General features: G+C 32.0%; 1 protein-coding gene across 1 annotated transcript in view; it reads left to right on the plus strand.

The window, feature by feature from the left end:
- Positions 1-16428, plus strand: part of LOC143057373 (condensin complex subunit 1-like) — a 35038-nt gene extending 18610 nt beyond the window's left edge. The window contains exons 16-34 of the mRNA XM_076230677.1: positions 89-250; positions 990-1101; positions 1659-1912; positions 2153-2237; positions 2756-2892; positions 4725-4857; positions 5460-5544; positions 6115-6285; positions 6707-6900; positions 7568-7679; positions 7908-8031; positions 8501-8656; positions 8978-9155; positions 9831-9925; positions 10394-10474; positions 11337-11520; positions 12472-12625; positions 15374-15553; positions 16064-16428. Coding sequence (XP_076086792.1) covers positions 89-250; positions 990-1101; positions 1659-1912; positions 2153-2237; positions 2756-2892; positions 4725-4857; positions 5460-5544; positions 6115-6285; positions 6707-6900; positions 7568-7679; positions 7908-8031; positions 8501-8656; positions 8978-9155; positions 9831-9925; positions 10394-10474; positions 11337-11520; positions 12472-12625; positions 15374-15553; positions 16064-16191 — 2725 coding nt within the window. The 3' untranslated portion in view covers positions 16192-16428. The remainder of the gene's footprint in view (positions 1-88; positions 251-989; positions 1102-1658; positions 1913-2152; positions 2238-2755; positions 2893-4724; positions 4858-5459; positions 5545-6114; positions 6286-6706; positions 6901-7567; positions 7680-7907; positions 8032-8500; positions 8657-8977; positions 9156-9830; positions 9926-10393; positions 10475-11336; positions 11521-12471; positions 12626-15373; positions 15554-16063) is intronic.
- The last annotated feature ends 5115 nt before the right edge of the window (positions 16429-21543 follow it).

Here is a 21543-nt window from a genome sequence, read left to right on the forward strand (position 1 = left end):
GTTTTGGTTTAAGTTTTATTTTACCACATTGGTTTAATAGTAAACTAATATCATGAACAAAACTGGGTATTTAATTTATTTTTAACAGAGGTGAAGAAGAACCAGATTTAAAGAGCTTGGAAAAGACTATGGAATATTTGTACAAGATTTTCTCAGGTATTGTCAATATAGTTTCCATAACTACCACAAGTATGTTACTATATTGTTCACTGGAGACAGTTAAATTTGAATATTTGAAGCGCCAGTTTAAGTGATGGAAACTGTTTCTCTGATGATGTTTCCTTTTCAAACATTTGCAGAAATTTTTGTTTTTTATATGGGATGTCATCAGACATGGTCAACTTTTTTTCATTACGTCACAATAGGAAATTCCGAAAAATCAAGAAAAACCAAAAGTCATAATTAAATTTCAACCAATCATTTTCTCAGAACAGATATTTCACTAGTGATCAGAAATATTTTCTCACACCGCTCAGGAAATATGAAAATAGCACAAAAATTAGCAAAAGTTCTATACAAACTGTAATCTACAATGTTTTGTACTGTTTTCTATTTATTTATCTTGTGGATTAAAAAAAACCCACATTTTCCTTGATACTTCATTTCAAAGTTATCACACATTCTAAATGTAAAAGCCTATAGGAAATAGGTATTTAGCTTGACCATCTAAACTCATGGTTCATGTATTCCCACGACAGACATAAACATGTGTTTCCAAGTATGAATTCACAGAACTCATGTTAGGAACAATACCTTTAATATAATAATAAGGAGTTGTGGTATGATTGTTCATTTAAAGCAAATATAAGCAATTATAGGCAACAATTCAGGCTTAAAAAATGAGAAAATAACAATGCCTAATATTGTCTGAAAGGTCCAGACATGAAAAAAAGGGAAACAATTCAATGGAGAAAACTAACAGCCTCATTTATAACACTATGTTGAAAATAATCATTTTATAACAGTAAAAGAATGAAATAATATTTTTAATTTACAGAATCGCAGAAGCCTAACTTGGTTTTGTCTGAACAACAACAGCCAGCTGATGATCTAGTGGTTAATGAAATATCAAAACAACAGATTGTTGTACAGTACTTAAAGGTTTGTTATATATCAGACAAATATAAAAACTTCTAGTATTAATTAACAAATTACATATTTGTTTATATGAAGACTTGTGACAATTTTAAGTGTGGACATGTGTTGTTAAGATCCCTCAACCAATGTGTTTTGAAAAATCATTTTTTTTTTTACCTTTCTTTTATTGTTTAAACAATTCATCATTTTATGGATTCATATTAAAATAAATTGATAAAATTCAATAAATTAATTGTGGTGTTTCACAGTTTAAACAATTCATTTCAATGATTATAAATAAGAGCCAGCTGAAGCACACCTCCGGGTGCGGGAGTTTCCCGCTGCAATGAAGACCCATTGGTGGCTTTCGGCTGTTGTCTGCTCTTTGGTCGGGTTGTTGTCTCTTTGAATCATTCCCCATTTCCATTCTCAATGTTAATTGGTTAAAATTCAATAAAGTTATTGTGTTGTTTCACAGTTTAAAACAGTTTATTGCATTGATAAATAAATAGTTGGTTAAAAGTAAATTCTAGTAATTGCGTTGATTCACATTTGAACTTAAATTTTACATTTTTTTCCAGGATTCGTTACTTTTTGCCACACAAATACAGAAAGCTGTTCCAATGATTTGCCAGCTACTTGGTTCTAAGTCAATTACAGATGTTCTTGAAGCAGTTGAGTTCTTCATTACAGGATTTGAGTTTGGGCTAGGTATAATGATGATGGGGATCAGAAGAATGTTACCCCTGATCTGGAGCCGAGAGTCTGGAATCAAAGAAGCTGTTGTTGGTGCCTACAAACGACTGTATCTCAGCCCAGCAGATTCTAATCAGAGGTAGGTAGGGGGAGATAACCAATTGTGCTAGTTCAGGACTGCCTGATTAATGAGCTAAAGAACTTAAGTATGATTATTTAGCACTACTAACATGTTTGAATGAGATCTTGTGTCTACTTTACTTGAAAAAATGCCTAAAATGATGAAATTTAAATTGTGCCAAAATCAAGGCAATAAATTGAACACTAAGACTAACGCTTAATTCCTAAATTTGAGAGGTTTGCTAACATCTTTTTTCAGATCAAAATCCCTAACGATTGTGAAGAATTTGTCAGCATTAGTTGATGGTGCTACTATGGGAGATCTAACTTCTCTGGAAGGATTGGTAAGAATTATTCTACAGATGAGGTTTTTATGTTTGCAATTTTCTGTCTGTAAGTTAGACAAGCTTTCAAGTTTGTCTAAAAAATTAGATCTGTATGCTGTTAAAAGTATGAAATTATGTAAAAGTGAAAGTGTATTTTATACAAAAATTATTAAATTGTTCATGGTTGTTAAAGAATCTGTAAACATGTAAATATTAGTTGAGGTTTCTAATAGTCAACTATTTTCTGCGGTAAAAAAAGAAACCAAAATATTGAGGGCTTCAATTTTTTTTACAGAATTGTCCATTTTGAAACGTTTGAAAGAAATAAAACAATTAAGTAGAACTTTATTTCAGACTGTACTAGTCCTTCAGACCAAATATATAAAAACTTGGCTAAAATCCTGTGTAGAATTGATGATTTTGTAGTAATGTAAACACTTGCATACATTTGAAGTCCATGTAGTCCACAGATGAATCCTAGAGGTTTTTGAATATAAAATATGATGCGATTTGTGATGACTCTTTTCTTTTTTCAGATTGTAGAATTTGTGAAGTCTGAAGAGCTAGACCAATCAGTTATACAGATGTTGTGGGAAAGATTTACTATGAAAGTCCCTAACACCACCCAGCAGGATAGTAGAGCCGCCTTAATGTTGTTATCTATGGCTGCAGGGTGAGTTATATATCATTTCAATGTCTAATGCATTCTGGTTTCTTATGTAGCATATTGTGCTGTGGTGCCGTAAAACAAAAGCTAATCAATCAATTAATGCATTCTGGGTAACCTTTTAAAACCAGACCTGCCAACTATCCGGATTTTTGCGGTATCATCCCGATTTTGATCCCTCAACCCGAATCCTGATATCGGGATCGTAAAATTAGTAAAAATCACGATTTTCAACAAATATACCCGAAAAAATTATTGTTTACCGATTTTGAAGTTTTTCTGATCAATTTTAAAAAATCCATAATTTTACCTGGGGACATATTATGACAAGTTAATGACCCTACGCTAATCAACAGTCACAACAGGTGTCATAATTAGTGGTTGTAGGTAATCAGATTACCTAATGGGTCGTAACAGTCCTCGAAATTAATTTATTTTGTATACACAAATTTGGTCAAACAGCCTTTCAATTTTAATCAATTTATCATACAAGCACAATTTGCAACATTTGCCGTAGTTCCACAACAAAATCATAATTAATTGAAAGATGAGAACTGTAATGAACTCTCAAGAAAACATCATTTATCTTGAAATCCGTTTAATTTTTGAAACCAGACGTCGTGTGTCTGTTGATTTCAAATCGACGCCATTTTGTATTCACTTCTACTGTGTTACGGTATAAGCCTACGCCGGTAAGAGCACCTCTGAATACAAAGAAAGATAACTCAAATTTTATCCATTTTATCATTGATACTGATAAGACCATAAGTAAGACTAAATCAAAATTTGTCTTCATCCTTCTAACTTTAGGACATGTAGTTTAAGGTCTTTTGAGTCAAGGAAAGGGGAGGGGGGTTCTCTACTTTGAATCCTTTATTTTTAAAGCCATTTTTCTCTATTCTTCAGTTATTTTGTCAATTTTATAATTTAATAGTTCAAAAATCATGCAAATAAAAGAAATCAAGACCTACAAGCTCATCATTAGTATACCGAAAGAAAAAAGAAGAGGACTTAGACTATTTTACTAATATTTTAGGAGTAAAAAACAATGCACACAGAAAAGTCGCTAAAATTGTAAACCTTCAAAAATCTGGTCGCACACTAAATCCCCCATGGAGATTTTCAAAAGTTGGCAGGTCTGTAAAACTATATGCTGTTTTTGGTTAACTTTTTCCTGAACAATGGATATTCAACCAATCGCATAACAATGAATGGATATTCAACCAATCGCATAACATGATTTTCATTTTGGTGTACAAATAATTAAATTTTTAGATTTTGACAAACAAACTGTAAGTAATTGAAAGTCCCTCAACCATGAATTGAAATTTAGGCCAGAGTGACCACAATTTTGCATTACCTTCCTATCAAATTTGCTTTCTTTAACTGAGTGTCTAATTTTTTTTCTGATATAGTCACCATTGAAGGCAATGTAATTCTTTTAAAGGAGGTAGATCTAGGTTAAGGGAAATAACTCTTAAAATCATCAGTACGTTTGTGTCAACCATTTTCAAAAATATATTCTAAGCTTCTAGGTTACATAGATTATTTTCAATCTGTTTCAGGTAAATGCTTATAATACATTGATGAACTTGACTTTTACAAACGCTTAACTGATTTAAAGAGTTATCTCCCTGAACCAAGGTCTACCCCCTTAATATTACATCTGCTTGTCCTGACCATGTCTGAATTGCTCTTCAATTCACTATTCACTAAGATGATCTCCTTTCTTTAGCATTCACATTACTCTTTATGTTTCAGAGGCATTGCTGTGAATAACAATAAGAAGCAATTTTAATTATCATATTAAATCAATTATTGTAATGTTAATTATTCAGGGCCAATGCCAAAATAGTTCAGAGTAATGTTGAAATACTGGTCAAAGAAGGACTGGGCAGTCGAGCTACAAAAGATTTTATACTGGCCAAAGATACTTGTATTACACTACTCAAATTAGGACTAGACAAAAAGGTAGGATTAGTAGTCAAGTTTTACTCCAAAATCATTTATTGAGTATATTCAGAGATACTGTCTTATTGTATGCTATTGTGTGTACTCTTATTGGTCAAATATGATTGATGATGGAACCACCACAAATTATTCAAAGATCTTGGTCATTTGTCAGGACTTACCACAATATGAAAACATCTCCATAAGCACACAATTGACCCTTTCTAGAACCCAGTTTGTCATTGTTCCCTTCATTGGAGCTTCCACAGAGTTTACTTAGCATTTGTGGTCTTCTTCACTTTTCACCTTTTGGTCTTCTTCAATTTAGACCTTTTTATCACAATGCTAACATGAGAAAAACTAAGAATATATCAACTGGTAGTAGCTGTAAATGGAATAGACAGGGAAATTACCCTGATGATTTGACCTTACACATGCTCTTCTCTGTTTTCAATTTATATCTAAACACATAGGTAAAGAAAACCAATAAAGATTTGGTCTGAAATTTTACAAGTCAAGCAAGAGATAAGAAAATAATGATTGCAACAGCCATATGTGTACTTGCTTGCATTAATTGTAAGCTCCTTGATAGTGTATTATAACCAGTAGTAATTCCTTTGCAGGCAAAAGGAGCTGTTGCCAAGAAACCATACAGATTGCCTGAGGACCATGAAATGTTTACTAGACTGTCAGAACTACTTATTGATAGTAAGTATAGTACAAAAAAATACAAGAAAGTGACAATATTGAATAAATGTTATTTTAGAGGTGTTAATTTTTTCAAACTTCAGGAATAAGGAAAAATCAAAAATATTCTCTCGCCTACATTTGATCAATCGAGGAAAGAAAACATTGAGGTTAGTAGTGGCACTAGAAATTGAAAGAAAATAACGAATTTACAGTGGTATAGATTTCTGTTGATTACGTAAAGTTTTACAGATGGGTTATATTAAGAATATGATTACAGAGTGCAAGTTATTGTAATTCTCAAATTGTTGCATTATTCACCCTGTAATAATTTCTGAATTTAAAGTGGCTTTAAAACCAAGTTTCATTCAATCAATCTACTGTGGATTCATAAATATTAGTTGGATATCAATTTTCATTGAATTCGTGGGTACAGGGGAACCACAAATTTAAACATTCAACAAATTACATACTTTCTAAAGGCTTACATGAAAACTTTGCCATGAATGGTAAAGATTTTATGTAACATTTCAATGTTGATTTAAGATTTAGCCAAAGAGGGCAGGGATTAATGTATGATTCTGATTTTAGATGTAGCTGATGAGAAAAACAATCACTGGATAGCATTGGCAGAGCAGGCAGTAAAAGTTATCTACAAGTTATCTGAACATCCCGATGTCATCTGTGGGAACATCATTAAGGCTATAGCGGATAAACTTATACAGATAGGCAAACTAGAAACAACAATATTATCTGCAGCAGGTAAACAATATGTATAGATGAACAAACTAAAAAAAAATCGTCTGCATATTTGTTTCCAAACAAATTTTATAGATGCCAATAGCAGCAACTAATTACCCCTTTGAAGTATCTAAGTTAATTTCAACATGAAAAAGGGATAAATATTTCACTTCATATATATCAGACAAATAATTTGTCTCCAAGAAATATGAGATCGCCGACTCATTTTTGACTCATTATTTAGTCTAAATGATACCCCCAAAAACCATCGATATACACTTGTAAAATCTTCACAAATTAGCCGTTTGAGATCAGCGATAACCTGGATGAAATGCAGGAGACTATCTTTACCCTTGAGGGATTTACACTGACCTTTAGATTGAATAATTTTGAAGATTAAAACAATTTTCTGAGAGACAATTTTTTATGTTTTTTCTCCTAGGTGATTCTCAACCCATGGATGATACCTCCTCTACCACAGAAGTAACAATACTCCTGACCCGACTGGTCTCTATAGCTGGTAGTATAGCCTTCAGTCAGATGATACATGTAGATAACAGTGTACTGGGAGAACTCAAGAGACGCAGAGCTGTACAGGAAGAGAAAAAGAAGAAACCATCCAAAAAACAAGATAAAGTTAGTTGTCAATTTATCAAATATTTCATTCTCAGTGTCCATGAGCAAAATTGATCCCTTTTAATGTCACCACTTTGGGGGGGGGGGGGGGGGAACTGTCATTTAAACACAGGTTTAACTGTACTTTGATTTTTATTATCAACCTACTATCAAACCTGAGGATATTTTTTGTTCAATAAAAAATGAGGGGTAGGCCAGTTGGACAGCAAACATTCAACTAAAACCACAATGAGTCATAAAGCTTTTGATATTAATACCCCCTTTTAAAAAAAGGGGATATACTGTTTTACCTCTGTCTGTCCATCAGTTAGTCCATCTGTTTCATGAATATTTTTCGTTGCATTTTTCTCAGGAACTACAATACAAGGATTTCTGAAATTTGGTTTCAGGGTTTATACAAGTTTATACCGTGTGATGTGTTTTCAGATTCATCACTCAACAACTTCCTGTTTACCGAACACTTGTATATTTTTACACTTTTAAAATTGTCCACTTGCAGAGGGGGGTATAATCTGCTCACAGTTTCACTTGTTAAATCTTGCATGTTTCAGTATATTCTTTTAAATATTGATACATAAATATCAAGATTCAAAATATTATCGTTATAATCTTCAAAATAAATATTTATGTACAATAGATTGATTATGTTATGTATTATTATTTGTAGTCACGAATTGAAAGTGAGGCTATAGAAGATGAACTTGGTTTGGCAGGGGCAGCAGCTGAAGATGCCGAGGTGGAATATATCAGAAGAATATGTGAGCAGGAAATTGTCACAGGTATAAAGATCTAATTTGATTCAATTATATAGTTTACTTTAAAGATTTTATTTGTGAAAACAGCCCAAAGTTTTACAGAATATTTTTCTTAAATCAATGAATAATCGTTTTTTGTTGCTGTTTTTTTTTTTTTTTTATAAAGTTTATCATGTATTAAGATAACATAGTTTAATATAGAGAAGTGGGGCTTCAGATATCTTGATGTTTTTAATTATATTTTTCTGACAGGAAATAACCTGCTAGGAATTCTTGGACCATTACTGGTTACCATTTGTCAGAACCAGACTAAATATTCCAGTCCACAGCTGAGAACAGCAGCTACCATGGCAATGTCAAAGTTCATGATGGTCAGGTTAGTATAACTGGTTATAGTCATTCATAATTTATGTAGATGTGATGTTTTAAGAAATAATGTTTGTTATCTTTTATGCTCGTTTTAACATGAAAGGCATTGAATTTGTCATTTACTTTATGCTTAACTTAAGCTAAATGTTATGAAGTGTTTCACAATTTAATTTCTAAAAAAAAAAAAAAAAAAAATTATTTCCGTAAACACTTTTTATTGAGTTTTAGTGGTAGCAACTTCCAGAAATTGCAAATAATGATGCTATATCAATTGTGACTTTTAAGCATGGGTACATCATATTTTGTGGAAATTATTGTTTAAGCATAAGAAGGACGTCAAATAAGAACTTTAAAATATAACATTTTTTTCTGCTCAGGGCAAATTGATTTATTCACATAGAATATCCACTATTTAATAATATGTTGCTGTACTTGATAGCAAAATGTTTTTACCCTTTTTCTTTTCTGTTTTTCAGTTCCACATTTTGTGAAGATAACCTACAGTTGTTATTTACTATTCTGGAGAAATCCTCTAACCCAGTCATCAGGGCCAACACCATTATTGCTCTGGGAGATCTGACGTTCAGGTTCCCTAACTTAATTGAGCCATGGACAGCACACATATATGGAAGGTAAAATGTTTACTTCTTCAAAACCTATAATCCTGTTTTGGAAATATAAGAAATTCATATCTTGGAATAAAGGTATCTTATCTATAGTAAATTTGAACCAAAATTGTTTGAGTACAGATCTATATATTCCTCCCATGTATCACTATTGGTTGTTGTATAACATTTAGATGAGCTCATCAGTTTTAAATTTTGCTGATACAAATTAACAAGCAAGAATATTGATGCAAATAGAATTTGGAAGATTTTAGTTTAAGTTTAAGGTCAGTTTAAATTCTCTACTTTAATTCTAAAACCGCCCTAACATTAGTTTATGTTTTACAGACTGAGAGACACATCTACTCATGTTAGAAAGAACACCATGCAGATATTGACACATCTCATCTTAAATGATATGGTGAAGGTCAAAGGTCAGATCAGTGAGATGGCCATGTGTATTGTAGATGATGATGAAAGAATCTCTGGATTAGCAAAACTGTTCTTCTCTGAACTGTCAAAGAAGGTAAAGTATAAATAAATGAGAAAAGTATAATAAAACAATAACGTTTAAGGGACCTTTATGGTATAATTTTGTGTCATACCTTGACATCTACCTTCTTGACCTTTTACAAATTGTTTCAACTACATAGATTTCTCCTATTAAATTTTATCGAAGGTTTATGCTGTTTGTAGTATGACACGTTATTAGTGGGTTCAATTGGTTCAATTATTCAAGGACCATAAAGGAACAGTACTGTATTTGAAGAGGTGCATAGTCGAATTCAAAAGTGGTAACATTACCAGAAACGAGAACCTGTTCTTAAAGAATTCTATTAAGGAGGTACCCAACACCTTGACTAAAATTGAATTTAATATTCATAATTTTTTTACAAAATATTTACCTTGAATAAAAATTTGAAAAAAATTTAACCAACAATTTCATCAGAAAAATCTCATTGGTTATATAGCAGTTTGACAAACACCAATTTTGATCATTTGGAAGCTTAATATTTCCTTAACAATAATGAAAAGTGATTAAAACTTTAAGCTGATTTTACAGTTATCTCCCTGTAGTGTAAGGTACCATCTTAAACAATTAAAATATCACAGGGATATTTCACAACACTGTTTCCAATGTCAAAAATGGTGTGAAATATGATATTGCATTAGAATAATTCATGTAACTCTCCTATTGTAGGGTAATGCTGTATATAATATCATGCCAGATGTCATCAGTCGCTTGTCAGATCCAGATATTGGAGTTGATGAAGAAAACTTTAGAACTATCATGAAGTGAGTAGAAATCTATGTTTTGCTATTAAAGATGGATATTTTAGCATTGTTATATTTTTGTAAATTCAATAAGATTTTTCAAAAAAATACAAGCAGAAATAGGGTGCTTTTTAAATGCAGTTTGTTTCAAACATTATGTTGAATTGTGATTTAGAAGCTATAGTACTTACAATACATTACAGATTTTTGTGTCTCCTTGTTGCAGGATAATTTTTTTTGTCTTGTTTTTTTTTATCACAAAAAGGTTGTGCAACATATGTTTTTTTTTATCATACTGATTTTGGGGTCTGCATTAGGAAAATATGCATTTTGCCATTTCTACTTGATGGAAAATAAGTTTAAATTCTGAAAATAATGAGACTTAATAATGGTGTTTCATAATCAATATAGTGCATTTAATAGTGGTATTAGTGGAAATAGTAATTGGAGAAATCTGAATTGAGTCATTAACAAATTAATTTTTTTCAGGTACTTGTTCTCCTTTATACAGAAAGATAAACAGTGTGAGAGTTTAGTGGAGAAATTATGTCACAGATTCAGAGCTACAACGTAAGTTTTCATTTATACATTTTTTATGCCCCATTTATGGGCATTATGTTTTTTTGTCTGTGTCCATTCGTCCGTCCGTCTGTCCAGTTTCAGGTTAAAGTTTTTGGTCGAGTTAGTTATTGATGAAGTTGAAGTCCTATCAACTTGAAACTGAGTACACATGTTCCTTATGATATGATCTTTCTAATTTTAATGCCAAATTAGAGTTTTTACACCATTTTCATGGTCCCGTGAACATAGAAAATGATAGTGCATATGGGGCATCTGTGTACTATGGACACATTCTTGTTCTACTTCTTTTGATTGTTTGAATCTTTGATCCAGACATCAAACGATCTTTATTACAAGCACAATCTGAATCATCTATGTTTACAAAGTATCAAACATAATAATGAGCCAAAAAATATAACAAGTTATTTGTCTTTATATTTTAAAAGTTTACTCTTTGTTATACCCTTTGATTCAAGTCCGATATTACACTGAAGTATAATATGATTTATTTGCCAATGAAGTTATGTCATGATTTTTGTACGTTCTATTTCTAGTCCTTTTATTGATCACATGACATTTCCAAATCTAAAAAATACACACATTCCTGTTTATAAGAATTTAAAATTTGATTGAAACAAACAAAAACAATAAAGCTAATTTTCAGAACTAACTGTGAGTGTTTATTTATTCTGTCTTATTTGACGAATGAAAATCGCACATTCTTGTTAATTTATTAGTATCTAAGATTTTATTGTTTATTTTATTGTTTCCTTTTAGAACTGACCGTCAGTGGAGAGATCTATTGGTCTGTTTATCCATGCTAGCCTATAGTATATAAGATTTTATTGTTTATTTTAATGTTTCATTTTAGAACTGACCGTCAATGGAGAGATCTATCATTCTGCTTATCCATGCTGTCCTACAGCATCAAAGGGCTACGTAAACTACAGGAGAATTTCACCTGCTTTGGGGACAAGTTGGCTGATGATGATGTTTATGGAATGTTCTGTACAATTATGTCCAAATCAAAGAGTTTTGCTAAACCAGAAATGAAGGTATTTGTAGCATCATGCAGGGGCTATTAACTGATGGGTTTCTAAATAGAGCTTTATAGACTTAATTGTTCATTCATTCATATATTTGATTTATGTATTGAAACCAACTAACAGTATAATATCAAAGTGAAAATAAATCATATCTAATACTGTGGATTCATTATTATTCGTTGGATACCAATTTTCGTGGGTACAGGTGAACCACAATATTGTTCAACGAATAATATATTTTCTATAGGCTTATATGCAGACTTTGGCAAAACCATGAAATTAATTATCCAAGAACATGCAAGTTTTTCGTAATCCACGAAAATAAATGAATCTACAGTATGTCAAACAGTCAAACAGTTTTTTTCTTGTGTGAAAAATTAATCAAGTAAAATAATCGAAAATATAGACCACTGTGAGTTTGGATATAAAAAAGTCTTAAAAATTCAATACATGGCTTATTAAAATCAACATTAAATGATTTATAGTTAGAATCCTTTAAATTTGTAGTCTAATTTTTATGCCCCATCTACGATAGTAAAGGGGCATTGTGTTTTCTGGTCTGCGTCCATTCGTCCTGCTTCAGGTTAAAGTTTTTGGTCAAGGTAGTTTTTGATGAAGCTGAAGTCCGATAGTAAATGGGCATTATGTTTTCTGGTCTGTGCCTCCATTCGTTCGTTCGTCTGTTCATCCGTTTGTCCCGCTTATGGTCAAAGTTTTTTGGTCAAGGTAGTTTTTTAAAAAGCTGAAGTCCAATCAACTTTAAAAAACTTAGTACACATGTGCCCTATGATATGATCTTTCTAATTTTAATGCCAATTTAGATTTTCGACCCCAATGTCACAGTCCACTGAACATAGAAAATGATAGAGAATGGGGCATCTGTGTACTATGGACACATTCTTGTTAAACACATGTTATTGGAATATTTCTATTTACCTTTTGAATTTGACTATTTTATAGGCTTTACTGGATGAGCTTGAGCAGAGGATAGAGCTGTGTCACCAGAAAGGTTTAGAGGAGGAAGAGATAGCACATAAAGCCAGTCAGGCTTCAGATCAGGCCGCTGATACACACAAACTTAAAAAGAAAGGAGGAAAAACGGGAAAAACGCCAGGTAATTGTTATATTATAATGTTATATTGTTCAGGTTATAACATGGAAAAGTATTTTACTGTAAAAAAAAAGCATTACCATTCAGATTTATTTGTGTAAATATGTTGACTCATTTTGGCAAGTGTTGTAAATTTTGAATCCTTTTCTGTCTGACAAACATCGAAATGATAAATGTAATGCTGATATTATTTGCAATGCTTTTCCATGAAATGTTGTTTCTAATTGGTTCTTTTTTATTTAATGATTTGCCTTCAACTGTTGAAAGAAAAAGCTAAACCATGGATGTCTAACAGGTTTCCTTTGTTAATAGGTTAAATCTGTACTGTGGTCAAATATAGATATTTAACCCCACTATTAAAGTGGTGTTGTTTTGTGGTCATTAAAATTTTAGGGACAACTCAGAAATCAACCAATAACAATACTGGATTTAGGGTTTGGAGCACAAATGTTGCATTTGGAGTACTGAATAGAGTTTAATAGCCGAGAGCCTAGTGCTTGTAGTCTTAATCCTAGTTCATCCTTCTGTTAATCTATCATTCTGTAATCAAAGGGTTGTCATGAAAATGTATGGTATAATTGTATCAACATAAGCATTTTGAGAACAAATAATTGATTTCCTTAACTGGACAGAAGAAGTTATCTGCACAGATTGTATATGACTACACAGATATATCCTATAGAGGCTTTGTCTGGGCCTAAATAAATATATTGTTTGTTTCCCCAATCCCAACCCTGCCAAGCCAGGTGTGGGTAGGTACGTAGGAAAATAATTTTATTTTTCCAAAAAGCTTGAACATTATCGGACGAGTGGCAAGCCTGATAATCCAAAATGAATAAAATAATATTTGACTTGGTTTTGACAATAAAATTTTATGAGTAGCACCATTTTTGCAGGGTTGGTCAGGATTGGGAAGCAAACAATATTTTATTTTAGGCCCTGTTGCAGTAGAATTGACTGTATGTTGCATGTTGCTTTTGCTTACTCTCAATATTACCCTTCAAAAATTTCATCAGCTCTATAAATAGTACAAGACTCATTTGCATTTTTTTCTAAAAATTTGAAATAAAATAGATTGATTTTTATTTTAAAAGAGTTACAATTAATGCATTAAAACAAGACAAAGTAAAAATAACTTAGTTCTCATTCTATCTTAAATATTTACTATTTGGCTATAAATAATCAACTGGTGAAATTTTTGAGATTTTATTTTAGACAAACCATTGAGAGAACAAAATTAAACAATTCATCTTCTGAAAATTAATTTTTAAAACTGCACCTATTCCTTATTGCTGAGCTAAATTTTTACTGAAACTTTGAGAATATAATTTTTTCAGTGAAAAGATCACGCCCTAAAAAATGGTACGAGAGATGAAATTCCAGAAGGGTAAGCACATTGAGATTGCAAAAATAACATAATTGGCTTAGCACTAACTGCTTTAAACTAATCATACATTGCTTCTTCCTCTGCACAGAACTCTTTATTAGTGTGCTGTCATATATTTTGTTCCCTCCTTTGTTGTTTAATTATTTTGTGAAAGTTTTAACTTTTGACTTTTGAAAAGAAATTCATTGAGACTGATCTATAGACCCCCCACCTTTCCCCCCCAAAAAAAAGACTTTGAGAGTGATGAAAGGGAGTTAAAAGAAGGCTTTAATTTTAAGACCTGTTTGGTATAGCTCTTACAATCGGATAATTCAGTTAATAAATCAAAAGTTATAGCCAGTCCTTCTGAAAAAAATTATTTCTTGTGAACACATTTACATTTATTTGTCAAGTACTTTAAAACTTTGAACCCCTAATTTCATATATTAGCATAAACTCTTGAGTAACACAGCAACATTAAAATGGAATATTTTGCATGTTACACTGCTTTCCATTGTAGTAGCAATTGAAAAGCCTTTATTTACTACATTAATTCGACAGTCCTTTCATATAAAGTTAGGCTAAACATTTGTTGGCAGTCAGCTATAAAATTTGTAGGATTTTCATTTACTTTAAGTGGAGTGGTTCTTTTCTTTGTATTCTATGCTTATGTTATAAAGAAATTCCTGATTTCAGGTGGTATGTATATAGTTTATCAGTTTTGTCTTTGACCTCAAATTTCTTTGTACCATTTAACTAATATGTCTTCAAAAGTAATATTGAATATTAGTTTAATTGTTAAATTTTTAAATGTTGGCATATTTAAAGTAATACAGTGAAAAAGTGTTTGAGAAATACAACATTGTGGTAAAAAAAATCTGATTTATTTTGTATGAAAATTAAAACAACCAAACTTCCTTTGATAGAAACCTTAATAGGTGTATTTTTTTTACAAGGATATTTTTCAGTACAAAACCAGATTTCAGATGGGCAAAAGAGTAGTGATAGGCCTGAAAAAGTATTCAGTATAGATATTCAAAAAATTGTGTTGGTCTGTGCAAGTGAAAAATGTTATCTGAAACAAACTATCTGAATTTTTACGTCTGTGTCGTAAATATGTATTGAATTTGTTGGAGTTGAACATTTTGTACTTAACATTTTTTTTTTCATCAAATTACTATACTGTATTTGGTCTTAAATTAAAAAGAATTTTATTGCTGATATTGACCCATTTTGAGGCTTCTTCTCAAACAGACGAGTGTGGTAAACAGGAAATTATCTAAGTAATGATTTGTCAACACTTCTGGAAGTTGGAATTTTTTGTTTATATTTAAATAGTCTATGATCTTTGATATATTAAGTAATGCTTACGTTTTGTTTTTCAGCCAAAGGGTTAAAGAAGTCTAAACGACGTCAAGTCGACAGTGACAGTGATGAAGAGTTTAAAGAAAACAGAACTCCAGCACCACGACGGGGAGCACGACAAAAACCTCAACCCAAGTTGTCCTTCAGTTCGGACGAGGAAAGTGATATAGAAATGTTTGACATGGACAAATCTTCACAAGGTATGTTAAAATAGGGATATAAGGCGGGTGGGGTGTTTTTAATTATGGTTTGTACATACATGTTTTTCTGTTAACTCCTTTTCATTAACATTGGATGCAGAAAAGTTTAGTCATTTGTCTATAATGTTTGTTATAAATGAGAAAATGAATCAATCATGGGGTTGCAACTCAAAGACAAACATTGCAATAACTGTATTGTCAGTTCTTTTTCTGTTTGCATTTGAAAGAGTGAATCTTGTTATAACATAGACTTCTGTCAAATTTATCATATACCTTGACCACTTATTAATGAAACCAAGCTGAAAAATAAAATAACATAATTAGAAAAAATGAGGTTTCTAGACAATCTTTAATCTCCTTGTTGGAAATGAAAAAGAAAATTATGGGTGGTGGGGGGTAAAGAAATGTCTTATCTTATACCTGTACACTTTACTTGTAAAAGCCATATACATATTTTATTTGTTAAAAGTTTATTTTAACATTATAATGTATTCATCCTTTCATTTTCAGAGACTAACAGTCAAGTTGAGGCTGAAAGTGAAGAATCAGACGACCCATTAAGTCCTAAGAAAACTAATAATCGAAGAAGGACAGGAAAGAGACACTTACATAAACTTTCACTTTCTCCGGTCAAATAGTGTTCAGTTAGATTCAAGGATGTAGACGTTGAGAGATTTATTTATCGATATTTGGTTTAAAGTGAAATTATGATTGGACAAAAAGACCAGAGGAATAGGCATGACTAATTGACACTAAAAGTGAAATAACTTATGTAATTCTATGTTAATTTATAGTATATGAGTATTTAGTGAATTTGGCATTTACTGCATAGTATAAATTCTAAAGGGATGCATAAAGAACTTTATTATGTGACTTACATTGGGCCTAAAATAAAATTTCATTTGTTTGGCATTGCCGCCCGACCCACTGAAAAACTTGCCGCCAAAATAATTTTATTTGCGTTTCAGAATTTTTTTTTTTTTTTATTTAAAAAAAATCGAAATTGTGCCGGAAATTGATCGTATCCGCCGAGTTTGTTCCTGGCTTTACTTATTTCAAATCATGATCTTAAAAGCGCTTGCCTTACACTGTATTGGGAGCAAACACTTAAATGACATGGAATAGAAAAAGTCTGCCAAAAGTAATGTCAAAGAGGCCGACAGGGGAAGGCATCTCCCTATGCTGCAATGCATTGGTTAAGGGAGATGTATTTTATCAAAAATCAAATTTCAGCTATTCTTTGAAAGAAACGTTCTGAGAGACCTTGTAGAGGACTCAATTTTATCTTTTGTAAAGCAGAAACAGATGATTTCTGCTTGACTTTGTCGCTTCATGAGATAGAAGTTTTTCACCGGGACATCACAGAACAAATATGCATGGCTCTTACATTTGTTGAACTTATCAAATATTTGAAATTTATCATTGACAAATGTTCCCTTGAACCAGAGAACAAAGTATCTACTATAGTCAGAACCACAATGATGCATTTAAGATAATTATGGCTGTAAGCACCAAAGCTTAAACTGTTAAAGACCATAATGATTTACAGGTTTATAGTAGTTTTGTACCAGTAGTTGCTAGCCTGGAACAAAACATACATATTTTAAAGACTAGCATCTTGTGTCAATTGAAGTACTTCCCCCTTTTCTTGCCTTTCTTCTTAACATGAATAAGATAATTCTTAAAACATAAAAGATACTGACAGAAACCTTTTCCACAATTCTAAGGGCTCATTAATTTATCTGTATTCATGTAATGCATGTCCAGATTTCTGTTAATCAAACAAGCATTACAACCCATAATTTATTTTTCTGCAAAAATTGTCTCCTGCTGCATATTTCCATTTTGAATTTATCATACGTTTTAAACCTATCCCTGAAAAACCTTGCACTTGGATAATATTAGTATAAACACCATGTCTATAATTTGTCACCCCAACCTTCCAAATTTTTAATATTTTGCTGTCCTAATTTGGAACAGATCCTTTATCCTCAAAACTTATATGGGGAAGTAGGCGTGTTTGTATGGTAGTTCGTCACACCTTACATGTATGATTAATTTACTAGCCTCCAGGTATTGGTTTGAGCCCTAGTTGGGCAGTTGCAAAATTAAGGTTTGGTTTTCATGTCAGATGTGATAAGGTTAGTCAGTTTCCTCCCACAGGTTGGCATTTTCCTTCAAGTACTACGGTTTAGTACGGCACTAAAACTGACTGCCATGAAATTACCCATATGGTGTAGAAAGTGATGTTTATAAAACCAAAGAAAACAATCAAAGTTTTAAATCTTTGTCCATTTGTACAAGGAGCCGTAGTGGTTGAGCCATTTAACTTATGGTAATTTTACCAAACTGTGACCACAACTTCAAGATGTGACATCAGGCCTCTTTTAACTTTGCCAATAAAACTGACTGTCTTACGTGAAATTATCCATATGATGTAGAATGTGACATTGATGGTTGACCCCTTTCAAAGAAACCACCAGCATGTACACACAACAATGCTGCAATGCTTTAGACAACATTGATCTAGAGACTTCATGATTTACATGTATAAGGCTTTTAAATGTAAAAAAAAAAAAAAAAAAAAAAAAAAAATCCCTACCTACCTACCCACCTGCTGATAGTGTGGGTCGGCAATGCCAAACAAACAATTTTTTAAGGGTGGCCTTATGCATGTTAGGAGAAAATATACGTTTTGAATAATGTAATCCCAAACCATTTTCTACATTAACATAAATTCTCTATTTCTGAGCATAATATGTATTTTATATTTTTAAATAGTTATGGTCGTTTTTATGAACATGAAAGAAAACTAATTTAAACAAATTTTAAATTTCTTAAATAAGAAACTTAAAAAGTTATATTTTATGGAACTTAATTACTGTTGTGAAGATTATTTGAATGGAATAGCCTTAAATTTGGGATAAAATATTAAAAAAAAAGAACTTATAAAACATATTTTTTAACTTCGTATAATGTGTTTGTGAGGCTGTCTGAAAATTGAAAAATCTGTTTGACTATAAATTTTAAACTGATGCCATCTGACAGTAATAAAAGTTCATAGATCAAAGTTTGTTACACATATAATACTATCATTCTATGCTTTATGAGTGTGATACAGGCCTTTTTAACTGTTTACACACTTTTTGTCATCACAAGTTTACAAACATGCCATATCCTAACACACAAGCGCACACAATATTCTACCTATTTATAAAAAAGAAGATGTGGTATGATTGCCAATGAGATAACTCTCCACAAGAGGAGACCAAAAGACACAGAAGTTATCAACTGTAGGTCACTGTACAGCCTTCAAAAATGAGCAAAGCCCATACTGCATAGTCAGCTATAAAACACTGAAATGACAATGTAAAACAATTCAAACAAGAAAACTAAAGGCCTAATTTATGTACAAAAAATGAACGAAAAACAAATATGTAACACATAAACAAACCAAATTTTGAAAACCACTGAATTACAGGCTCCTGACTTAATGTGACTGGGTTAAACATGTTAATGAGATCCCAACCCTCCCTTAATCTTGGACAGTGGTGTAACAGTACAAGATAAGAACGAACTATACAATCAGTTGAAAAAGTCTTTACTAATCAGATGGATAAAAAATACTACAAATAAAAATGGACATGGCCAGGTACTTATACATCCCAACAACAAAAAGACACTAAGTACAGATCGGAGAGTACTCACAGTTACTGACAGCTAGTCCAAAGCCACTAACAACTAATTAAAAAAAATCATGCATCTTAGACTAACAATCAGTACACATCCAACATCCAATGGATTTAGTGTAAAGATGTCATAAACAGTCGGAGAGAAAAAAATGACCTTGTGCAATGCCAAGATACAGGTTTTGACATATTGTAATCATATTAAGTTTACTTTTAATTTACTGATGACAAAATCAATATTAATACCAATAAAACCAATATTCAATGATCTAATTACAGTGATGAATTGGTAACCTTTTAGAATAAGTTTATTTAAAGGATTGATAAGTTTACCAGGATAATGTCCTTGACCTCATTTTCATGATTCAGTGACTACTTGAAAAGAGATTTAAGAATTTTTGTAATGTTAAATTCTCTCTTATTATAAGTAATAGGATAAATATATTTGGTATGTGCAAACCATGCAAGGTCCTCATGCCCGTCAGAATGTTTTCACTTGACCTAGACCTCATTTCATGGATCCGTGAACAAGGTGTAGTTTTTGGTGGTCAAGTCCATATCTCAAATACTATAAGCAATAGGTCTAGTATATTTGGTGTATGGAAGGACTAAGATGTACATGTCCAACTGGCAAGTGTCATCTGACCTTGACATCATTTTCATGGTTCAGTGGTTATAGTGTAAGTTTTTGTGTTTTAGTCTGTTTTTCTTATACTTTGTATGCAATAGGTCTATATTTGGTGTATTGAAATATTTAATGATCCATATGTCAGTCGTGCAGGTTTTATTTCACCTTGACCCCATTTCAGGGTTAATTGCTCAGTGTTAAGTTTTTGTGTTTTGGTCTGTTTTTCTTAAACTATAAGCAATAGGTCAACGATATTTGTTGTATGGAAGAATAATTAGCTGTACATGTTTTCCTGGCATTGTTCATCTGACCTTGACCTCATTTTCATGGTTCTTTGGTCAATGTTTAGTTTATGTGACAGTTCTAATAAAGCTTTATATTTAAAACTATCAACATAATATCAATGATTAGTAAAGAAGGCCAGACATTTCAGCATGTGCACTCTTGTTTTAAGAAGGATCAATACCACAAAAGGAAGGTTTGGGATGATGGTCCCAACCGTTTAGGAATTAGGGGACCAAAATGGGCCCAAAACAAGAATTTTTCTAGTTTCAGGATAATAACTTGTGTATAAGTATTCTAATTGCTCTGAAATTGTACCACAAGTGGAAGGTTGGGATTATGGTGCCAACAGTTTTGGAATTAAGGGCCAAAAACAAGCATCTTTGTAGTTTCAGGACAAAAACTTGTGTGTACGTGTATGAATCTCTCTGACATTGTTCCAAAAGATTCCATATAACAAAGGAACTGGAATTGAGTTCGGGGGTAAGTACCCCAAGCATGCAGGAATTAGGGGGAAAAAAGGCAAAAAACAAGCATTGCTCTAGTTTTCTAACAACTTGTGTTTAAGTGTATGGATCTCTCTAAAATTGTACTACGAGGACCCATACTACAAAGGAAATGCTGGAATTGAGTGGGTAATTGCTCCAAGGGGCTTCAAAAAGTGTGGGGGAGATTATTTTTAAGAGGGTTCATATCGTTTTTTTAAATAATTTTCAAATTTTAAATTATTGAGATTTGTAAGATCTTTGACCACATTTATTTGATGTCAAAAACCTATATTATGTCAAAAATTTGATCACAATCCAAATTCAGAAAGTAACAAGCTTGAATATTGCACCCTAATTTGCCAAAACTTGGTTTGACCTCTGCGGTCGTATCAGGCTGCGCTCATCCCAGCATTTTACTGTTGAAGATGAAGTCCTATCAACTTGAAACTTTGTACACCTGTTCCGTTTTAAATGATCTTACTATGCCAAATTTTGACCCTAATTTCATGGTCCACTGAACATAGAAAATAATTGTGCGAGCTAAGCATCTATGTACTATGAACACAATCTTGTTTAATTTGGTGTATGAAATGAATCTATTGTGTATATGTCTGTCTTGCAATTATCATCTGACCATGACCTTATTTTCATGGTTCATTGGTCAATCTGAAGTTTTCCTGCTTAAGTTTGTTTCTTAGATACTATATGCAACCAACTACATTTAAAGCATGTGATGACTGTAAGGTCTACATATCTGTCTGGCAGGGTTAGTCTGACCTTTTTGATCGAGTTAAGCCTTTCAATTGGTATTTTATAGTGTGCATTTCTAAGTTGTATCATTCAAGCAACACACTTCATCTCCCTAGACGACCTTGAAAGTCTTTGATTTTCTGTAAATACTTT

Source organism: Mytilus galloprovincialis, chromosome 13, assembly GCF_965363235.1.
Source record: "Mytilus galloprovincialis chromosome 13, xbMytGall1.hap1.1, whole genome shotgun sequence".
NCBI classification, from domain to species: domain Eukaryota; kingdom Metazoa; phylum Mollusca; class Bivalvia; order Mytilida; family Mytilidae; genus Mytilus; species Mytilus galloprovincialis.